We start from the raw sequence: 22,811 nt of genomic DNA, 5'->3' as shown, positions 1-22,811 counted from the left end.
GGCTCCCAGCGCCTGGTGGGTTCCCAGCTGCTCGGCGGCTCCTCGGCGCCCGGTTTCGGAAGCGCTGGTAATGCCGGTGGCAGGAAGCGCGGGCAGGCAGCGCCGCAGGCTCGGCCGCCCCTCCGTGCTGTGCCGTGCCGTGCCCTGCCGCCCGCAGCCCAGCCCAGCCCAGCCCGGCCCGGCCGGCAGCGCTGCACGGAAAGAGCCGCCTTCCCACCCCCGCGGTCAACCGGCCTCGGCCCACCCCCGCCGCACCGGAGATCTCCAGTTGATAATTCAAAAATGGAGGATGCGCCCTCTCAGCCATTAATTAATAATGTAGCTCGCTGTCTTCCTGTGTGACACACGCTGGAAGGCACCGAGCGGCCAATAAAGATGTAGGGGAGAGCAGGGGAAGGCTCCTCCCCGCAGCTCTTCCTGATTGAGGGCTTGAAGAAGTAGATCAAAAACTTCCCAGGAGCCGGGGGGGGCAGAGGACAGGGGAGAAACGCGGCGAGGGGGACCGCGCTTCACGCCGGCTGAGCAGCGAGGGCAGCCTGCGGCCGCACCAGGTGGGCAGGAGGGGAGGGAGACCCCCGCAGCCCCCTGCCGCGGCAGGCCGGAGGGCCGGCAGCCCCCCGCTCTGCGGCCGCGCTGTCCCGTGGCGGCGGAGCCCCAGCGGCGGCCGGGCCGGGGTGAGGCGCGGGGCTGGAAGGGCGAGAACCCCCATTAGGCAGCGTCCCGGCAGGAAGGGAAGGAAGGAGATAAGTGGTCGGCGCTGCCCCTCCTGGGTGTTCGCTTTGCGGGGAGGAGGAGGAGGAGGAGGCGGCGGCGGCGGGGGAGTGGAAGTTGGTGTCCGGCCCGGCGTGTGTGGGTCAGAGGCGGGGGAAGGGGGTGACCCGGGGGCAGGGGAGCCGGAGGAGACAAAGCGCGGCGGCGGCGGCCGGGGTATCCCCGAGCCGAGCACGTTGCACGGCTGGGGCGGGGGGCGCCGCCTCCGCCCGCCGCTCGGCGTCACGGCCCCATTGTGAGGTAGAGGGAGGCGGAGGCGGGAGGAAGGATCCGCCGCTCGTTCCGCGCGCAGTCCCAGGCAGGCAGCGGCGTGTCAGGCACACAAAAGGCCGCCGTGCCGCCGCCGCCGCCTTCTCCCGCTCCTCCGGCTCCCCCGGGGGGAGGGACACGCCGGGCCCGCTCCCTCCTCCCCGGGCCGGGGGGCGCAGCTGCCCGTACTCGCTCACTCCCTCTGTATTTTTTATTTTTTTTTCCTTCCCCCTCGAAGCGAGTCCTGGGGCAGGAAGAGAGCGCGGAGCGGGGCGATGCCGCTGCTGCACCGAAAGCCCTTCGTGAGGGAGAAGCCCCCCGCCGACCTTCGGCCGGACGAGCGCGTTTTCTACTGCAGGGTCACTAACGAGATCTTCAGGGACTACGAGTAAGAAACAACCCCCATGCCTGTGTCCGTCCGTGTGTCCGTCCTGCCCCCCCTTCATCCCCCGGCGGCGGCGGCGGGCAGGGAGCGGTTTAACCCCCGAACGGCTGACACCTGGGCGGGCGGGGAGGGGATTCCCCGGCAGCGCCGCGGGGTGCCCTGCCGGGTGGGGGGGCGCGGCTGGCGCCGAGCCCGTGCCCTCCCGAGGGGGGGGGGAGAGGGCGGATCTCTCGCCCGGGGCAGGGGGAATCCCTGCCCCTCCTCGATGGGGGTATCCCGCGGCCCCCTCCCCTCGCGGGGAAGGAAGGGAGCCGGGTCCCTCCACACCGCCCCCGCACCGCTCCTTCCGCGGTGTCGCCCTCGTCCCTGTCCCCCCGCCGGGGAAGTGAAAGTTGCGCGTGTGGGAGGCGGCGGGCGGCAACGAGCGTCTGCCGGGCCCGGGTTCCCCCCCTCCCCTCGCCCCCACCGGCAGCCGCGTGTCGGCGGCGGACGGCGCTAGGCCGCCCCGCGGAAGGGGCCGCGCCGGGCCCGCTTTCAGCCGGGGCAGCGGGGCCGGCCGCCCGGCATGTGCCGGCGCCCTATTGTTGTGGTAACGGCCGGGCGGGGGGGGCGACGCCTGCGGAGCCCGCTGGGCTCGGCCGGGTTCGGTTCCCCGGACGGCTCCCGCCGCGGTTAACCCCTTGTTGTCGGCCCTCCGCCGGGCCGGGGTGTCAGAGCCGCCGCGCCGCTCTGGGCCGCGCTTGCCCCGCCTCCGCGGGGAGCCGCCGGCTGACCCGGTTGGAAATGGCTGGCCGGCCCTGCCGCCCGGCGGCTCGGCGGGGGGGTGGGGGGGGGAGCGCGGCCCGGGCGCGGGGGTCGCTGCACCTGTCCAGCGGGGCGCGGGTCCCGCAGCCGGAGCCCTCCCTTCCCGGCCGGGCACCGCCGGAGGTTAAACCCGGCCTGAAACCGGGCGGGTACACCTGTCCCCTCAGGATCTTTCTTTCTAGTGAGGTCGTTCTCTCGCTCTTTCCATCCCTTTTTTATTCCTTTTTTTTTTTTTTCTTTCTTCGTGTGTAAAAAGACCGATGGAAATTGTGAAATTGTCGTTAACCGCTGAAAGCGTATTGCACGGATAGTCCCGAACTTACTGCCGCTTACTTTATCGCTTGTAAGAACAATGGACAGAAAGTAATTAGCGAGACGTTTTCAAAAGCTGATAAATGTATGTGTTTTCACCTCCCAGTCTGATCCAGCACCATCCCCGCCTACAAAAAGGCCCCTGCATCCAAATTCTTTTTTTTTTAAGACGTGCAGACTAATGAGATTAAATCTGAAATACTTTTCATTTGCAGCATATGAAATTAGAGCACACCTAAATCTTTTTCGTGTTTAGACTTGTTTTTCTTACTCAAATACACTTCACCTAATAAAATTTTAAAGAAGTTGGATTAGGTAACTTTGGAGGGTTATGCCTTACTGTTTCCAGGACGATATACTCTGGGGGGGGAAGTGGGGTGTTGAATATGTTGTTGAAAGTTTTGTAAGGAGTGTTTTCATTATAGCGCATTTAAGAACCTAACGAGCAAGAACTGACAGCCTCCTGTCTCTGTAGGAATTAAGTCCCCCTCCCCCAGCTTCCAATATTTTGAAAGCTGCTTTTCTGGTTACAATTATTACTATCACATAATTAGATGACTCTCATGTATTTGTTGACATTGCACTGAAATACATTTCAGGTACATGTAGTTTTGCTAAAATTCCAGCATGAAAAGTATCTGTTTAAAGCATCTCCCTGCTCTCAAATGGTTTGGTGAATATTTTAAGTACTCTGACAGGCTTATTTACACTGCCAGGATGTTGTCACTAACAGAAAATACGAAAGACCAAATTCCATATATAACCAAAGTTCACGAATTAAGGGATAAATTTAGACTTGTGTTCACACAGGCGATCCCTAGAAATGTCAGTCAGTGGTTAGCTCAGAGGTCAGGGCTTAGAATATGGTATTTGGGGAAACTGCAGAAAACTCTGCTATGCTTGTTTCTTGTGTATGGTGGGGTGTGTGTGTGTGTTGGTTTTGTTTTTTAATTGCCTTTTTTGTTAGGTTGGGTAAAATTGATGCTTTGGATTGAAAATTTTATTATTTTTACTTAGCAAGGTGTCCTGGCACAGATGAGTAAATTTAGATTAATGTTAGTTGTTTGTGGCATAATCTACTGGAGGACATAGGGTCATCTTTAAGCAAGTTTTAAAGACATTGATCCTTGTGTCTGCTGGTTGCAAAGTGCTGCTTCAAATAGCTGATGTCTTCTGAAAACAGCATTTCCAATTTCTTTGCCTAAGCAAGGGCAATTACATTAATAGGAATAGGGAGGACCCACTTTTTAAAAATTGTATGAGCTGTTTCATGAAAGAAAGCCATTGTCTAAATCAGGCTTCTCTGAATCTACTTTTGCAATAATAACTTGATATTTTTTGAGGGGAGAATTTAAAAATTATAGGCTGACTAGATCAAGTGGGCTAGATACATGTGGTAACCTGAATTCACCCCCTTCCTTAACTGTGTGAATGCTTTTAATTACTAGAAACAGTTAAGTTGCTTTCTTGTTTGTTTTTTTGGTAGGTTTTTTTTTCTTATTACAGAGCACGAACTTAGTGTTGAAAAGCTTCTTTCATGCCCATGGCAGCTTTAGTAGAGATGAGTACAAATCATACATTTGTATTACTCTTCTCTATGTAAGAAATGATTATGTGAGGAGAATTTGGCAAGACTAGTATTTTATAAAGTGACTTTCCCATTAAGAATGTATTTCCTTCTTAATCGAAGATACCATTGCATAATTTCATAACCCTTAAAAGGGGGTGCAGTGAGGTGGCAGTGTTCAATTGTATTTATCACTAACAGCAGTGAGGGGAACTGATGTTCTTCATGCTTGGTTGTCGTCCTGGTTAGAGGGCCAGACCAACAAAATAGTCTCTGGAGCCATAGTCGTAGCTGGAAAAGCAGGTATGGGGATGCACAAAATGTATGTGATGCATGAGAAACACATTAAACCAGTGGGATGTTACCACCAGTCTTTGACACCTTGTCTGTGAAAGTTGATATAGATGTGTGGTGAAAGCTACTATTAAAGTATGGGAGATCTTCCTTGTGAAGACAGCCTGAAAAAGAAAATGGTAAGTAGTATAGATACAGTGGTAGGAATGTTCCTCATTCTAAAACACAGAGGGGAAAGAGCAGTTTTGCATCTTCAAAAATTACTGAAACTTCTTTATAGATTGGTGGAATTCTTGGTTACAGTCAAAAAGAGATGTGTCTGTTTAAAAGGCTTTTTAAAGTGTCCTTAGTTAAATTAGGTGGATTCTTCTGTTTTGTTGAAGAGGAACTCATAAACTTGAAATGTATTCCTTAATGCATATTAATCTGTAAATATTAAGGAATAAATGTATCTTTCTGTTTGTTTTGTTTGTTTGGTTTGTGCATTATTTTGTAATATGTATTATTGGCTGCTGCTGGAGACAGGCAAAGTACAAGAATGCTTTTGTAATCCAGAATGGCAGAGTTAGTCTTCTGTGAATACCCTGATTCCACAGCCTATCTAGATTACATATTAGAGGCTCAGAGGGCCTTCAGGATTAAAAGTGATAATTATTACAAATTAGCCATTCCGTAGATTTTTTTCCCTGCTTTTTCCTCTCTCAAAAATATCACTTAGTTAACATGACTTTCTAATATTTGACATTCTCCAGTATATAATTCTTCTGTTAAAAAAAAAAAAAACCCAACAACCCATTCCCCAACTTGTTTGTAGTATATGCTAAGAAAATGAATGAAAGTAAATGGTTTGAAACAAACATGTTCTTGAAACACACTAAAATACAGTAGATCTTAGACTCAATGGGAGTACTTGGTTAGTTCAAGAGAAAGGCGTCTGTCGTTTCTAGATTGGGTTTTTATATCCATTGCAAGTGCAGTCAGCACAGAAACTGCAAGTAATTTATTTCCAGCTTCAAATATTGAACTACCTCCTAACAAATACTATGTATCAAACTACTTCTCAATGATGTGCTGATAATTTTGCTGTTTAGCTTACCCTGCATGGAAAACTAACTAAATCTAAATGAAAAAAGACATCCAGCTGAGAAGTCAGCATTAATTACTAATACAAGGCAACTCAGTTCTTAGTCTCTGCTCCTGGAGTAGTTGAACTGATGTGGACGTCTTCACCAGGGCACTGCAGTCCCGTTTGACTTCTCGCAGGCAGATGGGACCATACGCAAGTGAGCTGTGTGTACATGTTTTGTGTGAACTTCCTTCTCCATGTTGTCAAGAGTTACAGAGATCTTGAACCAGTGAGGAAGCCCCAAAGACCATAATACCCTAAAGATGTAGATAAGGCTTCAGATGTGATGTAGCAGTAGAGGCACTTGTTTTTGTGAATTTAAGTTGAATGTAGAATATGGTCAAGTGCATTATTGCTCCTTTTTTAAGAGAAAGGGTATCACTGCTGCTACTACTACTGTTGTCTTGGTTAGGTAGCTGTTGTGTCTGCTTTTTGTGTGACATGCACCAGAGAGAGACAGGGACAGAAAGAGTACTACAAATAAAATCCACTGCTATACTGTTGGGATTTTCTTTTCTCCTCTTTCAAATGAAGTTAAAGTGAGATCATTAAAACATTGCAATAAAACTGTGTTAACAGACTAAGCCACAGATGGTTTTGATGTGCTATGTGTAATGACTAGCTAAAGACAAATAATGCTTTCAAAACTGAATGTAATTTTTTTTGCAAAATTTTTTTTCTTCCCTGTAAGTTCATGGGGGAAAAAAATCCACCCAAAACAAAAGAGGAAATGAGCAACAATGAAACTAGATACACAAAATACTCTTGTATGCAAATAGAAAAATGTTTTCCTCAGATATATTTCAGTTAAAGTAATCTTAGAATTTTGCACTTCAAATAATCATGGATTAAAAAATTTTAGAGAGGAGTTTGTTGGGTGGGGTTTTTTTTAAGTTGTTTTGTTTTTTTGGTGTAAGTTCAATGCTGTTGCTTTAAATAGCATGACTGCCCGGTGTCCCCTCACAAAGAATAACAGCGGTTCTTAAAGGGACACTGTCAGCATCAACCTTGGTCTCTCCCTCCCTCTCTACTCTCTCTTCCTTTTTTCTTTTTACTTTCATGATTTTTGAAAATTATGTTCTGGTACATTTTTTAATAACTCTTAGGGTGTGTTTTTCTTTCCTGACTAAAGATAATTGTCAAGAACCTCTTTGGTAAGTGAGACCCAAAAATATATGTAGACATGCACACACAACTGCATGAATATTTGAGTAAATGTTTCTTTATCCATTGAAGTCAGTCAGACTCCTAAAAATTACTGTGACTCTAATACAGAAGTATTGAAATGTGGGGCAGGAAGAGACCTGACGAGATCATGTTTTATGTATTCCATCACCTTAAAAAAAAAAAAGTCTAATGTGTTCTTTAAAATGTTTAACTATTCTATACCTTGAAGATACTGATTCACCATGGTTAACAACAAAAAAAGCATATTGTCCTATGCACAAAGAATGACTGACAGCCATCCATTCTTCGTATATTGAAGAATAATTTCTCTCATTCTCTCTCCTTTGTTCTTCTCCTTTTCTTGTTTAGACTAAGCAAACCCAAATTATTCCTTATTACTTACGAGTGTTAGACCCATGTACTATCCAATATATTAAGAAGATGCAGGTGATAAAGACATCTGAAATTTTGTAGCTATTAAATATTATTCAGATAATATCTTTTCCTCGTCTGTCCTTTTCCCCTTCTTGCAGCTGGTATTCTCCCTAAAGCATCTTTCTCTCACTCAGAGGAATCCTGTGCTCATACAGAAAGGATTATCTGAGCCAGGACCATCCATTGTCCTCAGTCTGGAGTTTCCATTTTCATTTGCAAAATGTTATGGTTCATCTGTCCATCTGCAGCGAACATCGTTGTCTGCATCAGTCTAACCAATGCATGTTTGCCAGCTTGAGTTTGCAGGGAGCCTAAAGAAAAAAACCTCAAAGTGTGAACTGCCCAATTTTCAAACCCCATTACTAGAAATGATTTGAACAGTTCTGTCATTTTAAAAAGGACAACACTGCGCAGTGTAGGTTTTTTTTAAAGGAATTAAACTTCAGTATAGGTATCTCGTGTAGCATGCAGTGTTCTGAAAGTACTGCGTGTCTGCCTTGAAGTAACTGTGTTGAACTGATACAAGGCAAAACAAAACTCAATTTGTCATGTTGTGTGTTGCATACATATCAACACTAGTCTGTTAAGATTTTTTAAAGGCAGGCAAATAAAAATCATTGTCTGAATGGGGGCATATGGAGAGATTGCTCTGCTGTCTGATCACTGATCCATAGTCTATGGTATGTTTTAACATAGTTTTGTGAATGGCTACATCATTTACTTAATCTAGAAAGTTTTTTAACAAACTGCTGTTTTTCTGATACCTGTCAAGAATTGACGGATACTGACTAATGAAAGTTCTTCTTTCTTGATTCCAGTATAATAACTAGTAAGCAAGCAATAACAACAATGTAATTTTAGCATTCATTGGAAATACAGGGAAGGAGGAGAACCAATATTTGCTAATAGAACAAGGGAGAAGAATCTGTAGGAAAAAATAGTTTAATGCTTTTTCTAAGAGCAATGCAAACAGTGAAGGAATAAAAGCTATTTAGAGAACTACTTGACATTAATTTTTTACCTCTTCCATCTTCTCATTTGTGAGCTGGGGCACTCAAAATCTGAAACTTATTCAGGTTTCAACATGTTTCTGTGATCTTAAGGATATTTTCTGTTTGTACAGTTTTAGACCCTCCTCTGGCAAATATTTGTGGAAATGTGGGGGATGTGAGGAGGATATGACACCTATTCAACTCAGTGTGATTATTCTTATGCATAAGGCTTCTTATACGTGAATATTTGTTTGCAGCACTTCTAGGTCTTGATGCTGTTCCTGTAGTCTGTAGTGAGAGGAGACTTTGGTTTTACAATAGCAATTTACCATGCTATGGCTAAAAAGTGCTAAATAACCCTTGATTATCTACAGCCTTTGCAGGAGTAGAGCTGCCTTAGTATTTCAGGCTTGTAAAAGAAATTTGCTGCTGTATTAATTGTGAGCAAATTGAAAATGTTAGTTGGAACTCAACCGTTTTCTTTCTTTTCCCCCCCCTTGCCTTTCTTTTCAGTGATTTTTTTGAACGCACGATTCTGTGCAACAGCCTTGTGTGGAGCTGTGCTGTCACAGGTAAACCAGGACTCACATATCAGGAAGCACTGGAATCGGAGAAGAAAGCCAGACATAATCTTCAAAGTTTTCCAGAGGCACTCATCATTCCAGTTCTCTACTTGGCCACCCTTACCCATCGCTCCCGACTTCATGAGATCTGTGATGAAATCTTTGCTTATGTCAAGGATCGGTATTTTGTTGGCGAAACAGTGGAAGTAGTTAGAAATAACGGTGCAAGGTAAGTGTATTTAAAAATATCTTTTCTGTTTGGTGTGGGTGTTTTTTGCGTGCGCTCTATTTAAACCAAAAATCAGGATAATAAACTCCATGAAACACACTCAAAGTGAGGTATGATGCTTAAGCTAGCGATACTGTTCCTGCTCCTCCCTACCTTAATTAAGAGTAGGATTGTATTGCTGGGCTTGGTATCTCTTTCCTTAGCTTAGAAGCAGCTGTGGAGACAGGATAGCTCCCTTGGGTCTTGACACTGCAGGTTTTTGGTCCGAGTGGTGATTTTGCAAAAGAATGTAAGTCCCCTGGTGTGAGTAAGGTGGGTTGTTTGTCGAATGAGATTAAATGAGAAACTAGGAGAAGCTATGAATTAAAAATCATATGAAAGTTTTGATGAATCATCCAGAATGTAATTAATCACATGGTGTTTTCTGTACTCGGAATGGCCCAACTATTGAAAGCTTAAAAAAAGGATGAAAGTTGGATTTTTCTTTTTAGGTAGCGGCGAAAATTGTGACTGCATTCTGAGAGAAGTTAGGAATTAATTGTAAAATGTTTGTAATAGGTCATTATCTGGGATTTAGTGTGATGGGTTTTTCCCCCCTCGGAGGTAGTGTTATGCTTACTCTTAGACTGATGTATATATTCCAAGCATTTTTATTGTTATCTTACACTGATTAGAAGAATTTTGAGTTTCAGATGCTTTCTTTCTCATATGTTTGGTGCATATGCTCTGTAGTATAAATAAGTTGTTTTATAACACGTAGCTAGTTTGAGTCTTTCTTTACAGCAGCTTCTGGGAGAGGACTAGAAATTTTGTCTAAATGAGTTTGCAGTTTCACCTGAGTCTTAGAATGGGAAAGACTTAAACATGCTCAGCTTGGAAATACTTGGAGAATGTGTGGTAAAGCCTTTGTAGGTTCAACTGTTGCTGGTTGTTGTTGTTGGTTGTTCGTGGGGTTGTTTTCCTTTTTTCAGGAGGAAGGTGCCAGCTTACACTGCAGAGTAGACAGGGCACAACCTATTGGCTTCTGTAGGTAGCCTGAGGTCTTGGCACGTAATCTGGTGTATATTGGGTGACAGGAGTGGGCTGGTTCAAAACGGTCATTGGGGACATAGTTGTTGTCTATGAGTTTTGTTAGTGACTGATCCAAATCTTATTTAAGGCAAATCTTGTAGTACACTAGGAGGAAAAACCTGTTGATGTGCTGCAGGAGAGAAGTTTAAGGAAATTTGTATGGGTACATCCATAAGGTCAGTGCTTAATAGAAAAGCTTTCTATCTCTTCCCTGCCCTATTCCTTTCAACCAGTGAAGTCCCAGTCTACAAAGCCAGGAAAAGAACAACTTCAGCAGAGTTGCTGCTTTCTGTACATAAAACCTACATCCGAAGTTTGTTTCTATCTCTCTCATCTTTATACTTCTCTCATGACTAGACCCAGGTTACCACTAGTATTACAGTTATTTTACAGAATAAGGGGTTTTTTTTCATCTTTACTTTTAAATAAAAACCTGAATATTATGAACTGTAAGTCTGGTTCAGCTGTTGGTTTTCATTTGCTCAATGAAATGCCTCTATTTTCAATCTTTGAAGATACTGTCAGGTTCCAAACTAACAGCAAAAAGAATACTTTAGAAGAACAAACTTTTCCTCCAAGAACAGCCCTCCTGTGTTTCTATTACTTTTCTAAACTGTTTGCTAAAATATTTATGTGTGTGCATCTTATGTTTTCAAAGCTTAAATGAAAAGTAGGCCTATATTGTGATAAATATGAGCCTGTCTTGTTTCTTTGTCTCTTGAAATTCAGAATCCTTTTCACTTTTTTTAGATCATCATAAATCAGTTTTTGTTTGCCCTAACATAATGGTTTCTACTTACCATGTAAGCTAACTTCTGTTCAGATAAAGTTGTGATACGATTCTATCACATTAAGATAGCGCTATCATTTTTTTACCAGCCTTTAATTCAATCTTCTTGGTTATTCAAAGTTGTGTTGAGATACATATCTAACAACTTTGTGTTTATGTTCCCCTTTCACAGATCAATGTATTAGTAGGATATAAGCTAAATTTCTTAAGCATTTGGGTTGGGCTAGATACCATTCAAAATACCGAAGATTCAGATAAAATCTATTTTCATGGAAAATTAACCTGCTAGAGATTGTATGTTTTAAACTACAAAAGTATAAATTTGTGTCGGGTAAAATGAAGCATGAAAAATTTGCTGTAGCTGATTCTATGCTACTGATGTTCTAGACAAATATATAGCAGAGAGCTAGTTCAGACCTTTCATAGTAAATCCAGGAAACAGTCCAAATAGCATGGTAATGCAGAGGGATTTTTATGCTTAGAGATGCATAATTAAAGAATACAAAGTGGGAAGAGGTGAGGCATAGTTGTTCTTCTGCCCATTTAACAGTTGACTTTAACCTGTATTTTGAAGTACTACATTGGGGATTAAGTATACCACCTCCTGTTACATGTAAATAACGCGGCTGTTCAACAGAGCGATTTGCGTGTGTTTGTCCTGTGCAGCTATGTTTTTGTGATCTTTTCCAGCAAAAATGGTCACTGTCCATCTATAGCGTAATAGCATCCTAGGAGACCAACAGAATTTGGCAGATCATGAAAACTCAGTTGTGTTGCAGTGTTGTAAAGTGTTGTGTTGCATTTATGTATGAAGCTTTTTGCGCATGTAATGTCAGCAGGATCATTTGTTACATGAGCTCTGCGCATCATTTAATGTGAAGCCTACAACGTAATGCATATGTAACCAGGGATTGTTCAAGCAATTTAAGTATTGATATATTATAACTCCTAAATTTGCACATGTAATATTCTTGTAGGATAGATTGCTTTAATGCAGCTTTCTAGATACTGAACAAAGTAAATGGGAGGGAACCCAAACACTAGAAGGGTTAGCATTTTGACTTAATGTAAATGGTTTTTATCTTGAGCATATGAAGTAGTCTGTAGTACTGTAAGCAATGGACAGGTGATCTAGAAAGAGTAAGAGGGCAAGCGCTTTGTGCAGAAGCTAGGCAGAAGATTTTTTTGCAACCGGTGGTTCTTTTATTCAATCTGTGTGTTCTGGTTGTTGCAGAACCGGCTGTCCCGTTGCTTATGTACCTATCAGGCTCTTCTGGTTCCTAGTCTTTTGTTGTGCTGCTCAGTTTTGAATTTGGCTGCTTCTGCCTTGTTGCTGAGGAACTCAGAGAGTTTGGGAGATATTCTGTCTTCCTGTTGTCTTGGTATGTCTGGTGTCTTAACTGCTCTTATCAACCAGAAAGAAATTGCAGAGAAAGCCCCCCAGTCCTATGATGTGACTTGTTCAGGCAGTCTCTGAAAATGATGCGTGCAATTTGGTAATCTAGTAGAGGCAACAAGGAGATAATTCTGCCTGCTCTTCAACTCTTTCAGATGATGTCTTGATTAAAAATGGTCAGCTCTCTTGGTTTGTATGTGTCCAGCTCTTCTGGCCAAAGCAGGGCTGACTTTTCTCCAAAGTGGCAGCTGTGCTATAATTTAGAACACGAGGTGCTTGGATTCCCAGTTAAAGAACCATAGGAGTTGTGTAACGACGTTTTCCTAGTACTGCCTTCATAAGAGACACAATTATTATTTGAAACATTTCATTATTTGAAACATATAATATAGACAGAAAACTTAATCTCAAATTAAGTTCAAGTTTGTCTGAGTTGCCATGGAATTGAAAACAGCTGACACTACTGTTATTTAGAATGTCACATTGCTGTTTATGGAAAGTAATTTATTGAAAAAAGCATGGTAATTATTTGAGATTTTGTTGGGAGGAAAAATAGAGGAATACTTCATGTTAACCATGGTCAGTTAGGATGTAAAATAAGCAGCTAATGTTGCAGTGCACACTTTACTGAAGCAGGGGAAAAATGTTGACCACATCGCTGGAATTGCTTCCTATATTTGAGTTTCAGAACTGAAAGTTTAAGACCCATACCGTCCTCATTGGCAGTAACTTGTCCATTTGTTGCTGTCTTAGTACTGTCTTGTATTATTGGTACTTAAAACTTGTGAAATTGATTTTCAACATCTTGGTGTCTGAAGTCAGTTACCTGAAAGTTGGAACTACATGGTGTGGAAGGCCTATCTGAAACAACCTCAGTGAATGCCTGAGGCCAACCAAGTAAAACCTACAACTGTGTAACTCGCTCAGCTGTAGGACCTATTCCTTTCTTCCTTTCTCCTTGAGGTCAGCAGCATGCTTTTTTTTTAATTATTTTATTTTGTAAGAGGAAAGACTAGATTTAAAGCATGTGTAAACAACCAGTTGTGATTTATCATCAGTGTTCTGAGACTAGACGCTATCACAAGAAATCATGGCTGTCTTTATTAGGGTCCACAAGTGAGCAGTGCAATAATTAGTTAATTAATCTGTAAGCTTGCAGTCTGACTTGAGCAGTGAAGAGATCTGAGGTTTTAGGTTGGACAACTCCACTAGCTCTTTAGCTTCCCCTCCCCCAGCTTTAAAAATAGCTTATGTGATGATGCCTTCTCTTCCCCATGAAGGATGTGGAACAACCAGTTGTTGTCCAACTTAATTAAAAAGTCAGCCACCTGCAAACTGAAATAGTTTGCTTAAAGGTAGTGTAGAAGAAGGAAGAAAACATATAGAATGTGACATATAAAAAAGGTATCTTTTTTTTTTCATTGAATTTGACCACTAGATGACACCACTGCAAAAGAATACTTGCCTAATGTCTGTGAGCAGGCAACACCAGAATGCTTTAAGAGAACATAGTGTTTTTAAAATGGACCTATTTACAGAAGTAGTAGATGAAGTTCTCTGTTAGGAAGAGTGCTGTATCTGATCATGCATTAGGTAGGTTAACATCCTTTCTCTGCTGGATGATCTGATGTTGACCATTGCCAAGCTGTAGGAAATGTAGATAATCACAGTGCAACCTTGTCTGCAAGTGAAACTTCTTTTTTTAACTCATCAATTGTTTGGCTGGTGTCCCAGTGCTTTAGGACTGTTCATAGTGGATTAAGCACTGCATTAGGCCAATTAAAAGCTTTGCATACTGTTTTCATCTCTGTAAGTCTTAACTGGGGCACAAGAAAATTGTTGCTAGCCATGACTATGTCTAGCTCGTATAGAGTTGGGATGGTGGAAGTTAATCCTTGTAAGAGATAAGATTATAGCTAATTTTCCATCTTTTTCATTCAAACTGGGAACAAGGTATTAGTTGCGCTATATATATACATGTATGTATGTATATATGTCTTCTGAGAACTAGGATAAGTTAATATAAGACCACTAGGTAGTAAAGGCAAAGTGTTTTCCATGTTTAGACTTGAATGAGTTACAGTGAATTTAAATTATTTTCTAGTCCACCAAGAAATTTTCCCCTTTGACACGTAGGTTTCAAAGCTACCTGGATGGAGAGGCACTGGCGCTAATGTCTACAGAATCAGAAAGTTATATTGTGTTTTTCTAGTGGTAAGGCTTAAGCATGAGTTCCTGCATACAAAGAAAGTTTCTTTCTTTATTTCAAAAGGTAAAGTTGAATTCCAGTAGCAAAGTTTAGTGTGGTGCTTATGAAACAGCATAGCTGACAGTACTAGAGAGCAGCTAACCTATTCATAGAGCAAGCACAGTTTGCATTCTTCCAGCATTGCCGTTTAAGGATCAGTCAACTCCTGGCCTAGAAAAATCACGTGTAAGGAATTCATGTTCCGCTGCCCTTGAGTCCTTTGGGATATAAATATATTTGCATTTGTTGACTAACAAATATATTTGTATTTGACTAATGGAAGCTATGAGATGATGATATCTGGGAGAGAACCTGCAGCTCCTTTCTTATAGATTGTTGAACAGCTGTTACAACTATTTTTGGGCACTGCCGATCTCTGTTAGCTCTTACTTCTTTGCATACTCTCTACTTTTATAACTATAAATTTAAAGATATGGGGTTTGGTTTGTTTGTTTTATGACTTCTGTGGTGTTGTCTGGTTGTTTTTTTAAATCAATACAATACTTTGAACCGAAGGCTGGGCAGTCAAAACGATGCATATACTGTTAGTGCTGTCCTAATTCCACAGGAGACAGCTACTGTGTATATAGGATTCTCTTGCCCTAAGCAGAAACATGCTGCTTACTAGTTTCTTGGAAGCATACTGTCTTACCTGTAACTTGACAGACAAATGAAGATGCTAAACTCGAAAACAGCAGCTCTTACTGTACTTCAGAAAGCCATTAACGTGCATAAAACTGTCTCCTTGTTGCGTGCTTTTGTTTTGTGTGTGCGTTAAACTGTACCAGTTAGCTTAGTAAAAGATGTCACTTATTCCTTCAGATCTTGTCTCACTTTTATCTCTCTAATTACTTTCAAGTGTATGAGAACTGTTAGGACAAGGATATGAGTTACTGCACTTACGTGACATTTACTTCTTAAAAACTTACTAAAAGCTGACAAAACAGAATGAGGCTATAGCTTTTCGGTACTTCTTGGTACTTGCTACTATAGCTTCTATTATTTCTGGGGTTTTCTGTATTCAGCTAACTTTACATACTATTAGAGAAGGTGTGCTTTTTTAATTTTGGCATTTGAAAAAGTTTGCATTCATTTGGGTGTCTGTTTTAAAAAGCTAATTTCCTTTTGCTTCTGACTCGCTGATCATTGTTTTCTTTATATTAAAAGTTGGCCTCAAAGTATTGCAATATTCCCCCACCGCCCCATTTGAGACAGCCTTCTGCATCCAAAGGATGGGTTTTGTCTGCTTATTGTAAAGCATTTGGAGGCATGTTTATAACTCACCTGGGCCTTCAAGGGATCTTGGTTTTTGACTTGAAATGAGGACATAGCAGAGTGCCAGACTATTATTTCTATCGTGCTGGCCAGATCAAAAGCTGTTGTGCAGAACGCTCAGCTGACAGTCAGTGAGAAGTGGTCTCTCCACTCACAGCTTCTAACTCCAGCCTTGGTTGGATGTAAAGGCCTACTCAGCATTTGGGAAGAACTTCTCCGAGTAAGTGAAAATGCTGATAGTTGCAGGGTTAAGGTTTCTGCTTGACATCCTGTGATGGCTGTTTTCTGGCCCGTTACATAGTGGAGTGCAACTTCTGTTTCTCCTCTTCAAATTGTGGCGCTCTACTGCTTCAGCAGAGGTAGATGGAGATACCTGCTTGTCCTGCAACTTGTGATAGCTTGTTTACGTGCCTTTCAGTTGCTCAGCTGAATGAAAGAGAAATGTGGCAACTAAGTTATGCTTACCCTTTGTTCCGGAGTTTCCTGAATAACACTCACCTTGGACTACTGGTGCATTTGAAGCAGGTACCTGTCTTGCCCAACTACCTTGTTAGGTGTGTGGTTTCCCTGTGACCCAGTGTTTGTTTGCCTGGATGTCATGTTTCAGTTAGGAATGATAAAATACTGAGCTACTCAATAAATTAGTGTCTCAGGGCCTCTGAGTGAGGGAGGTCTTACTACTTCTCCTTTCTTCTCTGCTTTTGGCTGTGGCCAATATTTGCCTCTTGGATATGCTCTAGTTCATCAGATCCTTCAGTGAGCAGTTTGAAGTAGCTGATAGTAACTTACCCAGCTCTTCATGTTGGGTTAGTTTTGATTTGTTTGGTTTTGTTTTTTTGTTTTGTTGTTTGGTTTGGTTTTGGGTTTGGGTTTTTTTTTTTGGTAAGTGAATTCAATTTAATGGCAATCAGTAGATGATACTGAGGGCCAGAGCTAAAAAAACCCAAGCTCTGTAGCAGGTATGTGGCTGGAGGGAGGATTGGCAAGGGACGATTTCCCCCTTTTGGCACTGCTGAACTGTAAAGTCATCTCTGCATGTCATGGAGCAGCAGCCTGAGGCTGCAGGTGCACTTTGCTTTTGTACACCTTCAGCCTGCCGCTTCCTTACCGTTCTTCTGGGAGTGACAAGGTTCAGTCCTACCTTAAAGTTTTCTTCTAGTTGTGTTAAGCTGCTCTTCAAAGCACAGCCCAGAATTGCTTTTCTAGAGACTGATGAGGTTGGGTTTCCAGAGAAACTCTGTCCTGTGCCACAGTCTCCAGTCAGTGTTCCTTGCCGTTAGATTGCTGGAGTCAGTTATGTTCTTTCACCTGTGCAGCTGATCAGCCCTACCCAAAATTCATGGAATTCGATGGAAGATCTCAGTATTTTTCATTTGAGAGAGATGATGATGTGCACTGGTATTTAAAAAAAAACCAAACAACAAAAACACAGGTGATATCTCCTCTGTCTTTGTGTTTAAAACTTTTGGGCTCCTGTGGTGGTGTTCTTTCTTCAAAAAACAACAGATTTAGTCATATAGGCCAAGCACTTCTGGAACCTTTACCATAACAGAAGAGGACCTCAAAGAGCTTGGTTTCTGAACTTAGCAAAAACTAAAGCTGTGAATCTAAAGGCCATCCTTGGGACAGGTCAGAGGACCTGTACCCTGTTGTCGATAGCAGCCTGTAGTGCAGAAAGGGGTATGCAAAACTGTTGGAGTATGGGGTAATCCTTTTGCAGGTTTACTGTTCTAGCTTTTGCCTGTCAGTGTCTGAGCTAGAGCTGCTGGGACTATCATGTCAAAGTTCATGATGGCTCTATTCTCAATGTATCTGATCCTTTTCTGAGTACCTTTGGGGTTCATTTAGCGTGGCTGTAAGCTTTTTCACAATATTTATTGTTATTTGAAAAAAGTGCTTCTTGACTGAGGGGGATATTGGGGTATGTATTTATTTACTTTAACATTGCTGTCTTTTTAGATTGAGGTGCCCCAAGTTCTTATTTTATGGGAAATAATGAGTGAGCGTGGTTTTACTTTGACATAAGCTCTGTAAAGATCTTAAGGTATCCTTTTTAGAAAGTATTGCAAGTAGTATGCTTCATTTCTCTTGCTTCAGCTTTCAGCTCTGCTGTTTTATGTGCCTTATGATACAAGAGTTGTAATAAGTGAACTCGGGGAATGATTAGGTTATTGAGAAGAGCAGACCTTCATTCGCACTAGAAGCAAAGCGTCTTTGCCTCTCTTAGCCTAGGGAATTGCCTGCTACTAGCCATGACTTGACTGTAGCAAGGCTAAAAAAAAGTCTTTATTCGTAGATTATGATTTCTTTAATGCCAGAAGGAATGGTTGCATCACTTTCTTTAATCCCCCATCTATCAGTAACCATTGAATTTCATTGGATTATGCTTTTATTGAGCCAGGTAATGTGTGTTTCACTTGATTCCTTCCCCAAAGATTTCTGGTAATTATTTGAGTGAAGGCATAGAGGATGGAGAATCACTTGCTTTCTGTGATAGCTTATTCCATTAGTCATTCTCCCTGTTTAATAATTTAAAAAAAAAAAAAAAAGGCAGCTGTATTGGGGATTTTGCTACTTACCGAATCAAGTATATAGAATATATAATTTTCATTCTTACAGAAGGAGATGTGATACCCTGTAAATTACAGGGTTGTCCGATGGATAAGCAGGTAAATTAAGTGTTGGTTAAATACTCGGTGACTAAATATTCAAGTCTTTTTGTCCAGGAGGATTGATTCGTGCGTGTGTGTATGTTTTAGCCTCTTTGTCCTTTCATGGCATTGGGTAGCATAGGTTGGGATTTAGCTTTCATGTGGCTGTTTTACTGTGATTGCAAATTTAGTGTATATGCGCTCCCTCTAGTGGTCTTCAAATTGCAAACAAATTAGGAAAAAGTAGCCTTAAGCGTTGGTGCTTTGGATTACTTTCTATTAGAAATTAATTTAGAAGTGTCTTTTTAAATTGACTTGAACTCTCTAGGAAATATATTTTATAGTCTGAAACAAAAATAATTCTACTAAGAAATTGTCTTTAGCAGGTGATCTCTGTTGGATTTAAAAAAAAAAAAAAACAGCATAACAATACACATTCTGCCATACGGTCAGCTCCATATTGTGTAGTATGAAGGGGAGGCTGTGATGTTTTGAATATTGGAAAACCAAGATACTGTAATGATAGACTTTTCTCTTAGAACTCAGTTGGAGTCTGGTGCTGGGCCAGACCTTAATAAGCCTTGTTGGACTTGAACTTATTTTCTCAACAGCCACTAGGCTCTGTCTCCATTGCATACTTGGGTGCTCTTGGTTCTTTACACAGAGTCTCTTTAGATTTGCACAGTTAATTAGCTTGGGCTCCACTCACCAGGAAAACGTGTTTTTCAGCCCCAAACCAGGCAGCTTTGGAAACCGGGCTGGCTGTATTGGAATGGCAGTGTGCCTGCGGTCAGCAAGTACAGCGGACTCAGGCTGCCTCTGCATGTGGATAATTAAGCATTGGTCATATCATTGCCTTTAGGGATATGTGAAGATGTTAATCGGCTGGGATTTTTTAAGTTTTTAATTATTTTTTTTTTTTTTAAATATCCAGTTGGATCATCCTGGAGCACTCTGCCCGTTGGAGAGAGGTTTGGGGAGGACAGCTACAGGCACTAACTGCGTTACTGGTCCTAGCTAAATTCACAAGTGAAAACCACCTAGGATATTTTAATGTTTTCAACTTTTCTCCCTCTGCCCTCCCTCTTTTTCTTTTTTTCTCCCCTCTGTGTGTGCAGATTTTGAATAGTATGGTCTGTTTGCAGAAGGAAGTGTTTAAGAAGTATTTTGACATTGTTTCCTTTTTGCCAATCTTCAGATAAACGAACACTTAGAATTTGTCTGTCATAGATTTGTTGGGGGGTTGTTTGTTTGTTTTTAACTTAAGCGTGATGTAACGAGAATTTAAGTCCTGTGCTTCATGTATTCTCCATTTTATTAATTTCAAGTGACAGTGTTTGGTGCCCAGAGAAGAGAATTATTATGTGTTCTTTCTCCCCCCACCCTTTGAGCTTTTAGTGGTAGTATGTGACAGCATCCATTGACTACAATAGTTAATTTTCATGAAGCAGACATGGTTTTAGGAGATAAAACTAAAGAATATGAACCATGGAATTCCAGAAAGGGGTGAAAGTTAGTGGTTGAGAACCAGCTATAATACAGTTACCCAGCATGAAGTGATGATTAATTATACTTTTAATATGTAGTTAATTCTGCCTTTTATAACTAGCATTTGGGATGGCAAAGGGATAGACTTGTTTTGTCAATTGTGTGCATGCCAGATGGAGCCTTAATATGTGTCAGCAGATAAATGGGCCATTATTAAGATTAGATGCATAATAATCATTTCAGCCTTGTTTATTTAGGTCATTGACAGCAGTAGAAGATGATCTCTTATAAGTAAAAATACTTTGGGATCTGAAAATCTTTTGCTTTTCTTAGACTACTATCAAAACAAATGTAAAAGATTTGGGGTCTAGTTTTAAAGTAACACATTAAGTTAACTTTCAGTTTACTTAAGTGAGAACTGGAAAAAAATTCACAACTACAAATCATTCCACTAGTGGCTTGATTTTTTCTTTTGTCCTGAATAGTGAAGCTGATAGCTGTGTAAGCAGATGAATTTGTTCATTTATTAGATGGAACTCATGAAATTAATATTGTACCTAGTATTTCAGTGCAAGGCTCTTAGGTATTATTTACTTATTTAGTAGACAATACAATGTTCAGTTATATATGTATTCTTAAAATAACATCTGCTACAACTTTAGACTCCTTGCAGTAGTGAAACACTTTGATGGTAATAAATGTCTGTGTTTTATTTTAGGTTGCAGTGTAAGATTTTGGAAGTCATAGCTCCAGCCCATCATAATGGAATGTCGAACGGTCACACCAGCAATGCTGACGGAGACACAATTGTCATCAGTGACAGTGACGACTCAGAAACACACAATAGCTCTGCACAAAATGGGTAAATGATACTTTTACAGTATAAAGCATTTTGGCTGGGTGGAAATGAGACTAAAGCAGATGTGGCAGGGTCTGACTGAAACAAATTATTTGATCTGTATGGATCCTGAGTGTTCAGCCAGCTGAAGGTGACAAGCTGAATATTCACAGGTGCCAGTTACGCTATGTGTAATCCACCAGAGAACTGTGTGTTACGAGAAATGGAGTACCTACAGGATAATCATTGTTCATCTGTTTGGAATGACAGTGTTTCTGTTGAGAAATGATGTAAGAGCCATGTATGTCTATCACTAGTCCTCTCTGTGCTGCTATAGCTTGGAAAATACAGTAATGTTCTGCATTTCCACAGTCTGGCACTACTTAGCATGATGTATTACTTCACTGTCATCATGGGACTCAGAGTTGGGATTGCCTTGTAATAAGAGGACATGCTCCTACTGGAACTCTGAAAAGTCTTCCCGGAGATTTAATGTGTTTGTGTCCAAAACATAAGAATGTACAAAGCTTTCCTCATTGTGTGTGTGTGTCCATATAAATATATACCATCGTATTTTATGGATTTGATTATGATTTTAGGTGCAGGGCAGCAGTGTGTGTCTTGTCTTAAGCAACAACCTATAGGCTAGACTAGCTTAATAACACTGAGTAAGAGCTTCTTGGCTGTAGTTGTGTTTAATTTGGAGTATCCCTTTACTGACCAGTAATTGAGCTTATATATGCAGCTTATCCTAACTGTATAATGAGAAGAGAGATTTCTGTGCTTCACAAGCACAATGTTGATGAAAGACGAGGGTTCGAAGTGGGCCCCAGTCTTGTATCTAGCAAGATACAGGCTTTACGTGACCTGTCATTGGCTTTCAGATGTAACGTGGATGCCTAACTTATTCTCATTGATAGCTGCTTGAGGACTTCCATCTCCTGACATGCCTTGAATAGCTAGGGTGGAGCTCCTCACTTAGCCAAGAAAATAACATGGGATAAATAATTTTTAAAATTCTCTGCTGTCTCTTGAAGGCAGTGTCCAAGTTGTTCATGAAGAGGTTCTACATCTTTGAGAAAATAAATGCATTTTCTGTGTTCCACAAGGCATATGGCATTTGAAAGGAGGTTATTCTTGAAATAATGCAGGCATGCACAGAGCTGACTGTGGGATTGATCCCTTTATATTGCTGTCACTTCCATGGATGCAGAGCTGGTAGTAAGACTGAATCTTACACTCCCAGTCAGTCTGTGGTTCTCCCCAGCTGATTACTTATTTTGGCAATGCAGAGGAGGGAAGGAAAATAATTTCTTTCTCTTAGGGAAAGTTGTGAGAATATACGATCTTTTGAAACACTGTTCTGTGACGTACCTAACAAACATTTATGGTACAGGCTTAAATTGCAAACCTTTTATGGCTTTAAAATGCTTACTGGAAGTTTTAAGTGAGTCTTCTAATAATGAATGCAAGAGTGTAATAACACTCCAGTTAGTTTCTGGGTGCAAACTTGAAAAGTATTATTTGCTGTACCTATAAAACCTATCTGAAAGTAAAGCATTGTTGACAGTTTTTGTATATTGGCATCTGACATTCTTTATGTTCTTACTCATACAATGAGAAATCTCACTGAACCGAATGACATCGTTTTGCAGCCCTAGTCCTTTAGGGACTATATCTTGCTGTTTACGGAGAAACTTGGACGTGGAAAGTATGGATGTTACTCGCCTTGGGACCAATGTCAAGTTGATAAGCGCAGAACCACAGTTCTGCCTCTGTCTGCACGCAAATCTCCAGGTTTTGAGAGCCAGCCTTCATGCAAAGCTGCAGTGCCGTTAAACAATGGTACAGCAGATGCTCGGTGTGTTTGTGAGAGGGGGAGGGGAGCACAGCACAGATTGATGGGCCATCTGCAAATATTTTTCCTAAAGAATCTGTAAGGCTAGAGAATCTTAACTGAAAATAGATGTCATTAGAGATCCCAACCTTTCTCTGACCCTGCTTCTGTCTGCATGGGGCAGAAATAGCCACACGTTCTGTACGAGTGTTCCTGCTGACCTTTTTTTATTGTGTTCTGCAGTAAAAGCTGAGGTTGTACAGGGAGAAAGAGGCCAGGACACTCACTCCTGCACTCCCTCAGAAAAACAGGCTGCCTTGTAA

The 22,811-nt window shown here is 41.8% G+C and overlaps 1 protein-coding gene across 4 annotated transcripts in view; it reads left to right on the top strand.

Annotated features, from left to right (window-relative positions):
- Window positions 1–290: 290 nt before the first annotated feature.
- BAZ1A (bromodomain adjacent to zinc finger domain 1A) overlaps window positions 291–22,811 on the top strand; it is a 65,085-nt gene continuing 42,564 nt past the window's right edge. For all 4 annotated transcript variants that reach the window (XM_054826739.1, XM_054826743.1, XM_054826742.1 and 1 more), the window contains exons 1-4: window positions 291–551; window positions 1,259–1,408; window positions 8,616–8,894; window positions 20,532–20,675. In XM_054826739.1, the coding sequence (XP_054682714.1) occupies window positions 1,296–1,408; window positions 8,616–8,894; window positions 20,532–20,675 (536 nt within the window). In that variant the 5' untranslated portion in view covers window positions 291–551; window positions 1,259–1,295. The remainder of the gene's footprint in view (window positions 552–1,258; window positions 1,409–8,615; window positions 8,895–20,531; window positions 20,676–22,811) is intronic.

This window comes from Grus americana, chromosome 5 (genome assembly GCF_028858705.1).
Source record: "Grus americana isolate bGruAme1 chromosome 5, bGruAme1.mat, whole genome shotgun sequence".
Taxonomy (NCBI): Eukaryota; Metazoa; Chordata; class Aves; order Gruiformes; family Gruidae; genus Grus; species Grus americana.
This window is presented reverse-complemented; position numbering and strand designations above follow the sequence as displayed.